At 36.5% G+C, this 15,051-nt stretch overlaps 1 protein-coding gene across 1 annotated transcript; it reads left to right on the top strand.

Annotated features, from left to right (window-relative positions):
* The first annotated feature begins 587 nt into the window (after positions 1 to 587).
* Positions 588 to 14,440, top strand: LOC137399935 (ATP-binding cassette sub-family C member 2-like). The gene is made up of 11 exons (XM_068086200.1): positions 588 to 627; positions 2,054 to 2,285; positions 2,624 to 2,794; positions 4,099 to 4,238; positions 4,467 to 4,666; positions 5,477 to 5,615; positions 6,022 to 6,155; positions 6,301 to 6,571; positions 13,526 to 13,692; positions 13,892 to 14,086; positions 14,326 to 14,440. The coding sequence occupies exons 2-11, from the start codon at positions 2,090 to 2,092 to the stop codon at positions 14,438 to 14,440; spliced, it is 1,728 nt and encodes a 575-aa protein (XP_067942301.1). The 5' UTR covers positions 588 to 627; positions 2,054 to 2,089.
* The last annotated feature ends 611 nt before the right edge of the window (positions 14,441 to 15,051 follow it).

The following is a 15,051-nucleotide window of genomic DNA, read 5'->3' as shown; positions in this document are numbered from 1 at the left end:
GTCCGTTGGTTGAGAGTGTCTGTCGGCTGATCGGTTGAGAGTTGATAATGTCTCTCTGTTGTCTATGTGTGTATGCCAAATGGTGAAGCGCGCAATATTATCGTTGATCATAGCCTTAGAGCTTGATTTGGTGTTCTAGACAATAAATGGCGGTGCAATTATATTAAGAAATATTTTGCTCTTGAGTAACTTCTGCAAATTAACTTCAACCAAAGTTTTCTGTAGTATTTGTGGTAGTTTGGTAGCCCGAGAATACACTGACTTGTTGGTGCTGCGATTTCCACCACTCTTCCCTAACTTACCTAATATTTGTGTGCTGTGCTGCCAGAGAGTAATGTTGACATGTTAACATGGTTAAATTTCTGATTGCTGTGCAGGGTCTACACCCTAGTGAGTGTGTCGTCTAAAGGAGTCTAACTGCCAACTTGATGTGCTTCTTTTTCTCACTAGCCATATTAAGGATTGGACTTACCAGACAGTTAACAGCATATACATGTAGAAGATGAAATTAGCTACTGATATAGTATGTTTTCTAGAGCTGCCTCTGATAATACTGGTGTCAGACCTTCACAGGGATCACAAGATTCAGACCTATATGACGAACAGGAGAAAGTTCAAACTGGCACAGTAGGTTGTGTTTATAATTTATAAGGTAGATAGTTGTGGCTACAGCCAACTTGGTATCGGTTAGCAAAAGGTAGCCCAACAGTCAAAAGATTATTCTCCGTAGTTGTATTCTAGTTTAACTTTGTTTTCCTTATTCATCTTTTCAAAGTAGATTACATATGTGTATGTTACGTAAACTTGATAGTGCCAAAGCACTCACAGTGTGGATACGTATTCATATAACTATATACACATTGTAGATGCATATACACAGTGTGCGTAAACAATATAAAATAAGTATAAATAAATTTTTTTCTCATACATGAAACGAAGTACATTAGACACTCCTTCACCGTAAATAATCCGTTCCGAGGACATTTACGTTGTAAGGATTTTAAGTTATAATAATCATGAAATACGTGTAAACTGACTAATCCGTTCCAAGATCTTCCCTAACTCACCTCTTTGGCCCTTCAGATAGAAAAAGCCAAACTTAACTTTTTAATTCAAAGACTGTACAGTAACTGGTATTATTGGTTTTGTATCGACAACTTTATTCTTTTTTCTTATCGTTTTCACTTAGGTTAGGGTCCATGATTACGGTCATTTCAGGCAATTTAAGGGGGCGCAAACCTTCAGTGTCAATTTAAATTGATTTTTAAATTTTTTCTATACAGCAAGCTCTATGTTGCAAAGAAATATATATGCCTAAAGTAAAACAAAATATGAATTTACTAGAATAAGAGTGGTGTCTGTCGGTCCATCTGTCCGTGTGTCCGAAGTCAGGGTTAGAAGTTAGGATGAAACATCGCTTTTATCGCAATTCCAACTTGTGACATTCAGACCAATCGACTGCCTTTGGATATTTCTGAATAATTGGGCAGCTACTTATTCTCTGTGTTTTATTTCTGGAACATCTGACGATCTCTCACGGCGCACCAGACTACCAGGGTACTAGTGTATATAATAGGGATACCCATGTATGTCGTTTTTCTCTGAACTACAGCAAGATAGAAAAGACATTTTAAGACAAGCTACGAAATTGTCGTTATTTAAATCAAATTTAAGAACTTGCAGCGAGCTTGACACTTTATATGGAATTTTTAAATAATAGGTATGAAGCAAAAACTTGACATAAATTCTTTACGTTACGTGGAATTGATATAATAGGTTTACTTAATAGGAGCGTCTATTGTAGTATACACTCTCCGTCTACCTTCAATTCATGTAAAGCACCCTTATTGTAGTATCACATTGTCAACCCTCTCAGCTTACAATCTACCCTTTCAGATACATATATTTTACCTAGTTCATCTTCCCTCGTCTCATAAATGATTATCGGTAATTCATGTTCTTTTAACAGTTTCTGCAGTTGACAATCCTATTGCAAGCGTTGGAAGTCAGCCAAACACTACGCAGACTAAATTTTATTTTCATTTCTATGTAGGTATCATGGAGTGTCTACAAAGCTTATCTTAAAGCCATGGGACTAAAGATGATGTCTATCTGTGTACTCTGTATGCTCGGATCAACTGGTCTAGACCTGACCTACAGCATCTGGATAAGTAAATGGACAGGAGATGAAGTGTTTCAGAACAGCAGTCAAGCTAGTGCTGAGCAGAAAGAGTCTGCTATGGAGAGATACCTAATTATCCTTTCCTTCATCGGTCTCGGACAAAGTGAGTCGGCCATTGTCACTTTTATCTAGATATGGTTTGTCAAAATTACACTTGGATGTGTGTAAAACTCGTAAGTTTTTCCTTATGACCTTCATTTACTCCAGATAACACTTTTTCTCTTGAGTAAGAGATGGATGCTTTGATATGAAAACCAGGTTCACCAGCTAATTATGAGCAATACATTTATCAATATCCCAGCTACTCTGTTAAACATAACATTAGCCTGTGTTCTCAAGTTCCATAATATTAGCCTGTGTTCTCAAGTTCCATGAAGGTTAGAAAAATCAAATGTGCTAAGTCTTTTAGGGAGTGACTTTCCTTCTTTTGTATATTCGTAGTGTTGACGGTGTTGAGTTACACCCTACTAGCTGCTTACTGTTTTTGCCAAGCTAGTAGCAACCTACACAAGTTTCTACTTAACAACATACTTAAGGCTAAGTCTGTCTTCTTTGACATCAAACCACTCGGAATGATACTCAATCGCTTCTCCAAAGACATCAATACTGTAGGTATGTGTCCTTATTCACACTTTGTATTGCATTATCTTGTGTCTGTTGACTTCTATCAGACCGATTTGTCTAGCAGCCTCACCAAGTTTGAGGAAAACATTTTTAGAACATTAACTTTAAAGGTTGACTCACAACAAACTTCATATTACAATTATTTGGTATCAAAAGGTTCACCATGTCTCACTCTGCTGTGTTGTAGGTGCAAAATGTGTGGAAATGTGATTACAAGCTCTTAAAAGCTCAAAAATGAACAGTTAATCGCCGCCATCACGAAACCGCCATAGATCGGAATCAGTTTATTTCTCTGACAGAGTTAATCCATTTGGTTATTATTTTGACATAAATTTGACGTAAATTGAAAGGCCTATAAAAGGCTTAATATAAAGCTTCTCGTAGCACTAGTTTATGACAAACACTTACGGTTTTACCAAAGACCCCGTACCAGATATAGATGCTCGCTACTTTACAGTTTTGTTTCGGCTTGATCTAATCGTCTAGTCGTAATCTGATCATGTGACCCATACTTCCTGCCAAACAGTGTGAATAATTTCTGCAGCATTTTTCGATTATCACAGGTGACCAACAGACTCGTCATGTTTATTAGACAATGATATGCACTCCTTTGAGCTAAGGTTAAAAAATTAAACGAATTTTCATGTTAGGTTATAAGATATCAGTGCTAAAAGTGACAGCATTACAATGACAATGAAATAGACGCGTAAGAACAATAAACATGGTTTTATTGAATGCGTGAAGTATATTTGCGAAAATATTTTGACGAATGAGGTTGCATGAAAATGTAAACAGAAGCCATCTCGTTCATCTACATCCCATTTGAGCCGTTTTGGAAGGAGATTCCAATCTACGGTGGTTTTGTAATGGCTGCGATTAACTGTTCGTTTTTGAGCTTTTAATAGCTTTTAATCACATTTCCACATATTTTGCACCTACAACACAGCAGAGTAAGACATGGTGAATCTTTTGATACCAAATAACTGTAATGTGAATTTTGTTGCAAGTAAACTTTTAACATTTTGAATTGCATGGATATAGAGTTGTACTCTCGCTGTTGCAATAGTGACTTTGAATATTTCCCCGAAACTACTCAGAATTGGAAATATGTATGCTTGTATCAGACACAGTGTCAGTCTCGACCACAGACATCCATAGATTATACACAACATCTACGGACTATGCAGCATATTGTAAGAGCTGCGTGTATAGAGTTGTCTACACAATGTAATCTTATAGATTCAAGTATTTCACGGAAGGTCTGAAGTAAAGTCTCTATGATTGTATTCCAGATAATCTTGTTGGTTGGTCCTTGCTGCACCTAGCCTCAGTTCTAGTCGGCCTTTTAGCGAGTATAGCTGGGATCATATATGCCACTCCTCTATTCATACTAGCCATAGTTCCTATAACGGCTCTTTATGTTTACGTTCAGGTAAGTTGAATAACTGGACTATTTCACCTCATAGTACTATATAGTGTTTGTTAGTGAAAAAGAAATTTGATTGGATGAAATCAGATCGTTTACAAGCTTAGTTGTCTTCTCTTGCATGTCTTTTCCTCTGTTTCTGATTTACTTTCAGCAAGTTTTGGTCTTGCGGCATTTTTATAGTTTGTTTGTTGCTAGCATATTAGGCTATTAAAAATTTCTATTCAATTACAGAGATACTATATCTCAAGTGGAAGACAGTTAAGGAGGCTTTCGTCTAAGGCCTCCTCTCCCATATACGCTCACTTCAGTGAGACCCTTAATGGCTGCCAGACAATACGAGCCTATGGACACCAGGAGAGGTTCATGAATGATAATATTAATAAGATTGAGAAACAGAACATGTTTCGATATTTTGACCAGACAAGCTCCTGGTTAGTAGAGTCTCACTAGGTTATTTATGATTACGTAAGGCATCATATGCCGAGGCAGCTTAAAAATACATGTATATCCTGCTGCAGCTCGTTGACATATAAAGTTTAACTAAAAACAACCAGTGAAAACAGCTAGTATGTCACTGATTGGTTGATAAGAAAAGGCGGGTAAGAACTTGTAATTCCACTGTTTTTGTAAACCTATATGGCCAATAACACGGTACGGCATTAGGTAATTCCTATTCAGATTTTCAGAAAGAAATAATAATACTGCATCTAGATTAGCTGAGAACATTCAAATGGCTATAACTAATCGGGTCTGCTGCACGATGTCTTCTGGAATTTAATGACAGGCTTGCTCACATTATATGTGCTTTCATTAAACATTGGACATCTATCTCTATCTGTCTCTACTCCAATCTGTCTCTGCTCCATATAAACATTGGACATCTATCTCTATCTGTCTCCACTCCAATCTGTCTTTGCTCCATATATACATTGGACATCTATCTCTATCTGTCTCTACTCCAATCTGTTTCTGCTCCATATAAACATTGGACATCTATCTCTATCTGTCTCTACTCCAATCTGTCTCTGCTCCATATAAACATTGGACATCTACCTTTATCTGTCTCTACTCCAATCTGTCTCTGCTCCATATAAACATTGGACATCTATCTTTATCTGTCTCTACTCCAATTTTCTAAGTGCTACATTCAGAATATTGTAGGCCTACAGAAACGACCACATTTGACTGAAGGTTCACTATTTTTATGGTATTTCTGGTATAGGAAAATCTTGTTATTGTAGTTGGCTGGCTGTCTACATGTCGGCATTGAATGGTCTCCTCATCTCTTCAACCGCTCTCTTCTGTGTCATATCAGCGGAAATTCCAGGTTTTCATATGCCGCCTAATATGACTGGGTTAGCGCTTTCTCTCGTTTTCCAGGTTTGTTGGTTCCTCGAACCGTCAGTTTTGTAGAATTATTATTGTTACGTTATGCATTTCTCGCATACCTTTTAAACAAGTAAAGGGTGTGTATGTATACCGGATAAATCAACTGTTTGCTTTATTAAAAATGAAAAAATTGGATTTGTTAGTATTAACCTGTCTCACATATTATTAGTCAGCATTTCGCATTAACAAAAGCATTCCTTTGGGCATATTGAAGGTTTACACGTAGTTCCTTTACACGATATTTAATTTTTCATAGAAGTCTGCTGATGAGTAAGTCTATGCTCAACATTGAGCTTCTTATTCACCTTTATCTATAGTTGGATAATCATCTTGTCTGTTTTGTAATCACTTATTTCAAAGGTAGTTTATCCTCTATTTGTGTGGCAATTTTGAGCAGGTGACGGATGTACTCTCTCAGATTGTATGGAATGCCAGCACGGTGCAAACAAATGTTGTGGCTATCGAAAGGATCAAGGAGTACGCCGAAGTGGAAAAGGAAGCTGGTTGGATGGCAGAGATAAATCCAGATAGGTGCCTCAAAATCTTCAATGTTATAAAATTTTCTGCTTTAAGCTAGACGTATCATTTGAGTTCGGACACTGCACTTAACAAAGCACTTTCTTTTATCTGTTAGTAGTCAATCTGCTAGTCAACTTTGTGTGATTATCACTTTCAGCGACTGGCCATCCGCAGGCAAGTTGGAGTTTGACAACTACTCAACAAGATATCGCCCTGAGCTCGATCTTGCCATTAAACATCTCAGTATAACTATAAAGCCAGAGGAGAAAGTAGGAGTTGTAGGAAGAACAGGAGCAGGCAAATCCTCTCTTTCACTCTCACTCTTTCGCATGTTGGAAGCTGAGAATGGGTGCATTAAAGCGGATGGAGTAGACATATCTCAGTTGGGGCTGCATAGACTTCGTAATAGCTTAACAATACTGCCACAGGTATGTATCAATGTCTATTTTATTTTTCAAGGTAATAACTGTTACCCTTGTTGGCAGTGGTGTCACAGCAAGCCTTTGTTCATTACACAATTTATGGATTTGTTTTAGGCACATAAATTACATAATTTTTTTATTGTATATTTCAATACATCAGTCTTGGCTTTCGAATGAGCTATTCTTTGCATGGTGAGACGGACATTGGTTGGTGTTTATAGGATTTCCCCAGAGCTCTACCGCGAAAAAGTTTACTGGCAGTCTCGAAAATTGTGACGTCACAATTCTCATATTCGTTGTTGTGTGCTCTTACCGCTTATTTATCAACTACAAAAGTGACGATAATGACGCTAGTGGCAGGCGAAGGTAGGACAACTCCAGAGTACGAATGAAGATGACAAAGGAATCAGTGTCATTAGTTCTCCATGTACATATTATTTCTATGATAAGTACCTTAGACTCCAAGAACCATACTATATTTTCCCGATGATATTATGCACTAGCTCTTTATTTTTAATGCGATGTTAAGGGTGACGACTGAGACTAAATAATTTTAAGCATTGCGTGATCTCGCGAAAGTGCGATTGACATTTAGTCCTAGGGCCACGCAACCGCAGGTCATAATTTAATCGATGTGATTTCATTACCTTTATCAACGACAGTACATTTATTGAAGCATAATTAATTAAACCAGAATATGTGTTTGTATTAGTCGGGCGTTAGCACGATCGCAGGCATTGTTGATTATCTAGAATCTTAGTTTATTATTAGCGCTCTCCGGGTTTAACGGCACCGAATGTCACAGAAAACCGCAGCCTCAATGGCAGCGAAAGGGATCGACGACCTAAGGCTGAATGAGAATTATGATGCCACATTTTGAGTACCTGAACCAAGTGTTTTTTGTGGGACGTTCTTTTGACACCTCATTTTTCATAGTTCAATTATTCTTTGTGTATTGAATATAGGCTCATTCGAAAGCCAAGACTCATGTATTGAAATATATAATAAAAAAATTATGTAATTCATGTGCTTTAAGAGCTAAATTATCAACAATTATACTGTACTTTTTCATGTAGTCATGTTTGTTATGTCATTTTACAGGTTATTAAAATGTAAAGCAATTACACCAAATCACACATATTTGTAGTATATATATATATATAGAAATTTCAAAGTTTGTCTTTTGTATCTGTCGTCAATATGTCTTGCTATAACGATTAAAATTTAGCAATGAAAAATCCCCACCGTGCTCGAATTCGACTCGCGATGATTGCAATTATGCAAACACGCGCACTTAACCACAAGGCTAAGGCATTCTTATTTTGTTTAGCTCATCTACGGTGTCGCGATTAAAGCTAAATATGTATGTTTTATTATGAATTGTTATTATTATTCGTTTATATATATAATATATATATATTATTGCGTTTGTTCTTCTTTTGAAGTTGCTTTTAAAGCCATTTTTAAAATCCATTATTCATTATTTTTTATTTGTAATTTTCAAGCGTGCCGTTTCAATTTCAGTTCTGTGCAACTGCAGTGCAACTGTAATTAGAGGTGGAACGAGACACGAGACGTCTCGAGTATCGACCTGTCTCGTGTCGGTCTCATCTCGACCTAACTATTACCAAACTCGAGACAGGAAATAGAACTAAAGCGCCTGTGCACGGCTGTTAAAACATGGCTTTCGCAGTAACAACAACTCCGTATATTGTAATGGATTGCGGGCAACTGCCTTTAAACTTATACCAGGTTCGTTACTACCTGTTATTGATTATGTTCGCCGCCGAGTCTAATCATGTAGTCCGGACAACGGCTCTGCTAATATATTGTAGTCCGGTTCTGTGTCCTTAAAACTGATACCGGGTCGTATCCAATTACCCCCCCCCGGGTAATCCGATTTAGTAAATAAGACTGTTGGGATAAAATATCTGTATTTTATCTATCGTGTCCAAACACCATTTACCCTTCATAAAATTCAGGCCTCTTTTGTATACTACCAATTGCGGGTAAAACCTGCCTGTACACGGAGAAACGAACTAAAGGCCGTATCGACCATAGTCCGTGTTCGTGTAACAATGACATTGTTAGTTCAATATAAAAATATACGTGTGCATGTATACAGTAATGCATATAATTTTATGAGTACAATTTAAATATAATTCACATACTGCAGTTAATACGCAAACAAAACAAATATACATGTACAAAGCAATATGTTTATAATAATTAGTATCAATCAAGCTCAAAATTCTTAGAAATATATAACCTCGCTATTTTAGAGCTGTTTGTGTCACTTTCGTTTACAAAAAATACATGCATATCGCAATTAAAATGTTGTATTTAAATCGTTTACACCAGGTGAAAATTCAATTTAAAAAGAGGTTTATCGATTTTATATATTAAGTACGCTAGTCCTTGTGCAGTGAAATCATCACCAAATGCACATTATTTTACTGTCTCGTGTTTCGAGTCTCAAATTTTTACAAGGCAGTGTCTCGAGTCTCGTCTCGAACTTAAAAAACCTGTCTCGTTCCACCTCTAACTGTAATGGCTCCATTTCAGCCTTCAATTTCTGGTTATTGCAAAAGGGCAATCAATAGAAATTGTGAAGCTAAAAAATGTTCACATGAGCATTTTCAAGTAGAAATCGCTTCTACATTCTTTCTCGCTTCGGTCAGACAAAGTACCCTCACTGATGTATTTAATTTCAATATCTCATTTTTACGTTTGTGCCATTATCGACTATCAAGAGGTACTAGTCGTATTCAAAACTTTGATATAGAGCTTCTGCAGCAACATATTTGTGATTTTTATTTTGTTTGTTTATCAGTTCGTTTTAACTGTATCAGTGTCAATTCACTTTTTATTGTAACCATTTTAACAAATCATACTTTTTCTAGCGTTTACTTGCTAATTATTTTACAATTAAACACCTTTACCGTTGTTTTAGCTTTTCTCTTAATTTATTTGAACTGCCCAAAACACTTTACTCATGATATGAAGTTTAAATGTTGTAATGGTAAATGTTGTATATGTTAAATGAAAATAAATCTTTTGTGCAGACTTTTTATTACTTAGGCAACGCCGGGCATTCCCTTAGTAATCTGTATATATATAGTATATGTAGTTTACACTGTAAAGTAAAGTGCTCAATAATCGAGTCAATTAGAGCTGTGTATGAAGTTTATTAAAAACTACAGGTTAAAATCATTACTACTAATAGTTTCATGCAATCGCGTTACAATCTTCAGGTAGACCTGAAGATTCCACCTGAAGATTGTAACGCGATTGCATGAAACTATTAGTAGTAATGATTTTAACCTGTAGTTTTTAATAAACTGCATATACATATATATATATATATATATATATATATATATATATATATACCTCTACTATATAAACGGCAAAAAATCTGTCTATATATTTGTGTGTGTTGGCCCACCTTATAGAGCGGTCTTTCCTTTTTTCGTCGTACGAATTTTGGTCATACGAAGCGAATTGAATTAATATGATATGAGTAGTAAATAAATTATAGAGCGGTCTTTTTTTCCATTCGGTCGTACGAAGCCAACTGAATTAATATGAGTAGTAAATACCATACTTTTGGATTATTAGCCGCTACTTTTTTCTGTGATGATTTGAGCCAAGCGGCTTATATAAGGGTGCGGCGTTTCTGTGGTTTTTCTTTCATCGCTAGGGCCCATTAACCGAAATCTCCAGTTAGTGCGCCTCTTTACAGTGCCAACGGCACTGTTCCGTTTTAAACAGCAAAGTTGCTGCCGTGTTTGTGTTAAAAAGCACCGTCCTGAGTTCTACGGCCTATACAAAGGTGCCTATACAGCTACACAAATGTACTACTCATTAAATAAAATAAATTGATGAGTAGTAATTTACATGTAATTAATATTTACTGCCAACGTATCGAGAAGGTCACGTGAATGTTTATTTCTTGCGGCCACTAAAAAAAACGCTGTTCTCACCTACTAAATTGCTACATCAAAAAGGTAAGTACTTCTTATTCAATGTTGTATTGTCTATGAATTGCCACACCTCTACTACATAACCCTTTCACTTGCGTCCATGTACAAATTTAGCTATCGACCTACTGCCAGCCATTTTGCCGGTATTGCTTCATGATATGTATACACAATATTTTTTTCAATTTCAAACTCCATCTAGAATGTTTGTTTTGGTTATATATTTCGTTTTGCCAACATGTTAACAAACACTGCTATGCAAAAAATTCATTGTATCTATACTTTGTGCATTAATAAAGCGATGTGAAGCTACGAAGCTAAAACGGTCCTCTACAATGTTCCTTATTCTTACAAAACCATTACTTTCACCACCATCAGAGTCAGTGCGGCTATTGCTATTTTAATTATCTGTGTAATCACAAAAATCTGAATCGGCTATAATGTCAACATAAGTAGTTATTTGTTTTCTAACTCATAGGCGTTTAAAGAACTTACACAGAAAACGTTCGTTTTTAGGTTGGAAATTACCAAACAAAGATTAAAAAATTAAACTAGGCTAATTTTATAGAGAAATCTTAGGACAACACTGTCACTACCATAAAAGTCCTAAAAATCGTTGGTTATGTTATCAACGAATAATAAAATTCAGTTACTAGCAATTGCTGGTAAAATCGCAAAAATGCATCTACGTGGTCGACCATAAAAAACACATAAATGAGTCTACTTCAGTGAAAGGGTTAAAAATGTTGGATTTTCCACTGTTTGTGATAGTAAACAAGCTCATTTCCTTCCGCAGCCCAGTTACTTTTACTTTTTTTTTAGCTACGAGTACTGCAGAACTACAGCTACTACAGAACTTGCACGGGTACTGCTACTGTGTTTTACCTACTAAATTGCTACTTCAAAGATGTAAGTACTTCTCATTCAATGTTGTATTGTCTATGAATTGCCACACCTCCACTACTTGAAAACCTTGGATTTGCCACGGTTCGTGATAGTAAACATGTTCATTTCCTTCAGCAGCTGAGTTACTTTTTTTTCAGCTACGAGTAGGCCTACTGTAACTTACTACTACAGAACTTGCACGAGTACTCCGAAGGTTGCGATAGGCGATGGTGAGAAGAAAGAGAGCAGCTGGTATCGACTTACCGTCACCCTGCTTTAGCCATGACCAGTTGCACGTCGCCTGCTCAAAAGTAGGCACAAGCCGAAAACTGTTTGTTCATACACCCGACAGAAAAACAAAAAATGTTGTCTATCCGCAAGTGTTGCGTTGAACTAACATTGTGTTATTGTTATGCCATGTTATGTTCTTCATGTTCTGCTATACCACATGCAGCGTTTTCTAACATATTTTTCAGTATATATATATATTTTCATGCATTCGTTTTCCTTATTGTATCTCATAAAAAGGCTATCATGTTGGCGTTGTTTTATTATTGTAAGGTGCTAATGCTGTATCTTCCTTGACATCATACTGTCTGTGCTGTTATACGTATAAATTTTATCGACACAACCTCATTACTGTTTATATATACCATGTCAAAACACAGGCTATAGATGAAGAACTGGTGAACCATGATTAGTGTTTTAAGCATGTAGAAGTCTCCATTCAGTAAAAGCTGGCAATAGCAAAATATTTTGTATAATTTTTTAAAAGATGCAACACTTTTCAATACTGCCAGTTTGAAGAACTTCAGTTTGCTTAGCAATGTCAATTTCGTTATCAGTTCTCTGTACACAAATAGGGCAACTCCGATTTGAGTGGTTTGAGACTGATGCATTGTAGACTAGCTGTAAAACATATTGCAGATTTCCATTGTTCTCCTCAACATTATTGACATGTATATGTGTATGTATACTCTGATCAGGGCAACAATTTCAGTAGACTGCATATTTGGAGTTGTTTTACAGTATGAAAGACAACTCTTAATAAACCTCATGCTGCACGTGAATCTGTTTCCGTAGGTGGGTAATGCAGCTAGTATATATATATAAACATCTGTGTTGTTTGTCTGTCATTCCTGTATCCAGGTATAGCAATTAAAATCTAGGAATGAAAAATTCGCTTCGCACTGGAGTTGAACTCTGAACCAGCAGTTCTTCAAACAGGCGAGCTAACCACTATGCTGTCCTTGCTATACTATGGAATAATTGTGCACATACTTTGCAGCGCTTGCAAAAGTACTATTGGTTACTACTAGCATGTTTGAAGATCATGATTGCGTGAGAGATCATGACACGTAACATAATGATTATAAGCACGGCTCTTATTATAGTAAAGATTTAGACTAGCTTAAGTTACTCAAGTGCGTTTGGTAAAGAAACAGCCAATGGCAACCACATTACCTGCCACTGTTTATAAGCTGTTTTTATTACCCATGCAATGGCGGGCATTCCCCTAGTATTACAATATAAAGGAATTGCACCAATCCAAGCTATTCCAGTAGCAATTACACCAATCAAAACTGTTCTAGCAGTAATTATACCAATGGAAGTAATTCTAGTAGCAATTAAACCAATCAAATCAATTATTGTAGCAATTACACCAATCCATGCCATTCTAGCGGGAATTATACCAATGGAAGGAATTTTAGTAGCAATTACACCGATCATAGCTGCTGTTGTAGCAATTATACCAATCCAAGCCATTCTAGCAGAAATTACAATGGAAGTAATTGGAGTAGCTATCTTAAAGGCAATTACACCGACTAAAAATATTTTAAGTGATGGCTTCATTACAATCTAGTCACTTGATAGTGTTTTTTAACCAGCAGCCATAGTAGTGTCTGTAGCATTTCAAAACTAGCAAGGCTCTCAACAGGTTTATCCTTTGAACAATTCCTGTAGCTTATCTCTGATCAGACTAAAACAATGAATGACTTTTTAATATGCAATAGAGGGCTTACCTGGTTGTTTCACCTCGCATAGGTATTTATTCCCACTAGTGTAGTGGATGTTTATTTCTTTACCACAGGATCCGGTGCTATTCTCTGGCTCTGTGAGAGACAACCTGGACCCATTTGCTGAAAGTTCAGATGAAAAGCTCTGGAATGTTCTGGAACAATGTGAACTGAAGAGCTTTATTTCTGAGCAACCCAAACAGCTGTCTGCTGAGTGTGGAGAGAGAGGACAGAATCTCAGGTGACCCAGCACACGTTTTTACACATCTTCATCTCACAATATATTTGTTTGTCACGTTGAACACCACAGCATTTAGACATGCCTGTTGTGTTTGGATAAACAAGAACGGGGTTGAAGCTACAAGATTTGTGATTCGTAAGCCTTTGATCATAGTTGATGATTGTTGCCCGTTAATACGTGTCCAGTTCATTGGTTATAGCGTTGGTCAGAGGCAGCTGCTCTGTTTAGCCCGAGCACTTCTCCGCAAGACTAAGATCCTCATAATGGATGAGGCGACAGCAGCAGTTGATATGAAAACTGATGATGTCATACAAAAGACTATTAGAAGTAAATTCTCAGATTGCACGGTTCTGACTATTGCCCACAGGCTGCACACTATCATGGACTGTGATAGGTTAGTAAATTACTATCGTGGTCTGTGATAGATTAGTAAATTACTATCGTGGTCTGTGATAGGTTAGTAAATTACTATCGTGGTCTGTGATAGGTTAGTAAATTACTATCCTGGTCTGTGATAGGTTAGTAAATTACTATCGTGGTCTATAATAGGTTAGTTGTACACCATCATTGACTATGATTGGTGAGTTATATAGGTCTGTGATTATTATGGCTCCTATCCTCATTTCTTTTCAGAATTATGGTTATGGGTGAAGGTCGTGTTCTTGAGTTTAATAGTCCAGAGAATCTCCTCACCAACCAGAATAGCTTATTCTACACAATGGCGAAGGAGGCTGGGATAGTATCATGAGTAATAGAAGTTTTGGCTCTCAACATTGTTACTGTTTGTACTGGAGAAAGTCTTATTACTGTTTATACTGGAGTAAAAGTCTTGTGCCATTGATTTAATCACCCTCTTGCCATAGCCTTTGTAATGAATGTTGTATATCATGTCTACAGCCAGTTCTACAGCTCTTGTAAAATCTTTTTGTAATAAAGTGTTGAAATAATTTCAATTTATTCATTATTTTCGAGTTTCATTTAAGAGTTTCATTTAAGCTTTAAAATGATAATATAATATTAATGTCATCTGCTGTAATTAATTAGAGTGTTATTATTGGTAACCGCTGGTTAGAGTCATCTCTGTTAATTTGTACTGTAGTTACCTTTTGCAACTAGTAGCTTTCAACCTTGAGTAGTGGTGGTGTATACATCAATGGGGGACAAACGATGTTTTATATCAAGAGCTGGATATGTTATTCCCGCAATAGTAGGAGGTGATTTTACTAATACTTGAACCGCAGTATAAGATAAACACTGCTCTCTTGCACTGAGAGAAAAAGTTGCATTATAACCATTGTAGTCAAGTCTGTTTTCCGAAGCAGTCAAACTTTAGTAAGATAAACTATTTTTCTCACTCTT

This window comes from Watersipora subatra, chromosome 7 (assembly GCF_963576615.1).
Source record: "Watersipora subatra chromosome 7, tzWatSuba1.1, whole genome shotgun sequence".
In the NCBI taxonomy this organism is placed as follows: Eukaryota; Metazoa; Bryozoa; class Gymnolaemata; order Cheilostomatida; family Watersiporidae; genus Watersipora; species Watersipora subatra.
The sequence above is the reverse complement of the archived record's forward strand: the minus strand, read 5'-3'. Positions and strand labels throughout refer to the sequence as shown.

Coding starts and splice junctions, on each gene's coding strand:
- LOC137399935 (XM_068086200.1), top strand. CDS start 2,090: ATGGGACTAAAGATGATGTCTATCTGTGTACTCTGTATGCTCGGATCA. Junction 2,795..4,098: donor CAAAGACATCAATACTGTAG/GTATGTGTCCTT, acceptor ATTGTATTCCAG/ATAATCTTGTTGGTTGGTCC. Junction 6,156..6,300: donor GCAGAGATAAATCCAGATAG/GTGCCTCAAAAT, acceptor TATCACTTTCAG/CGACTGGCCATCCGCAGGCA.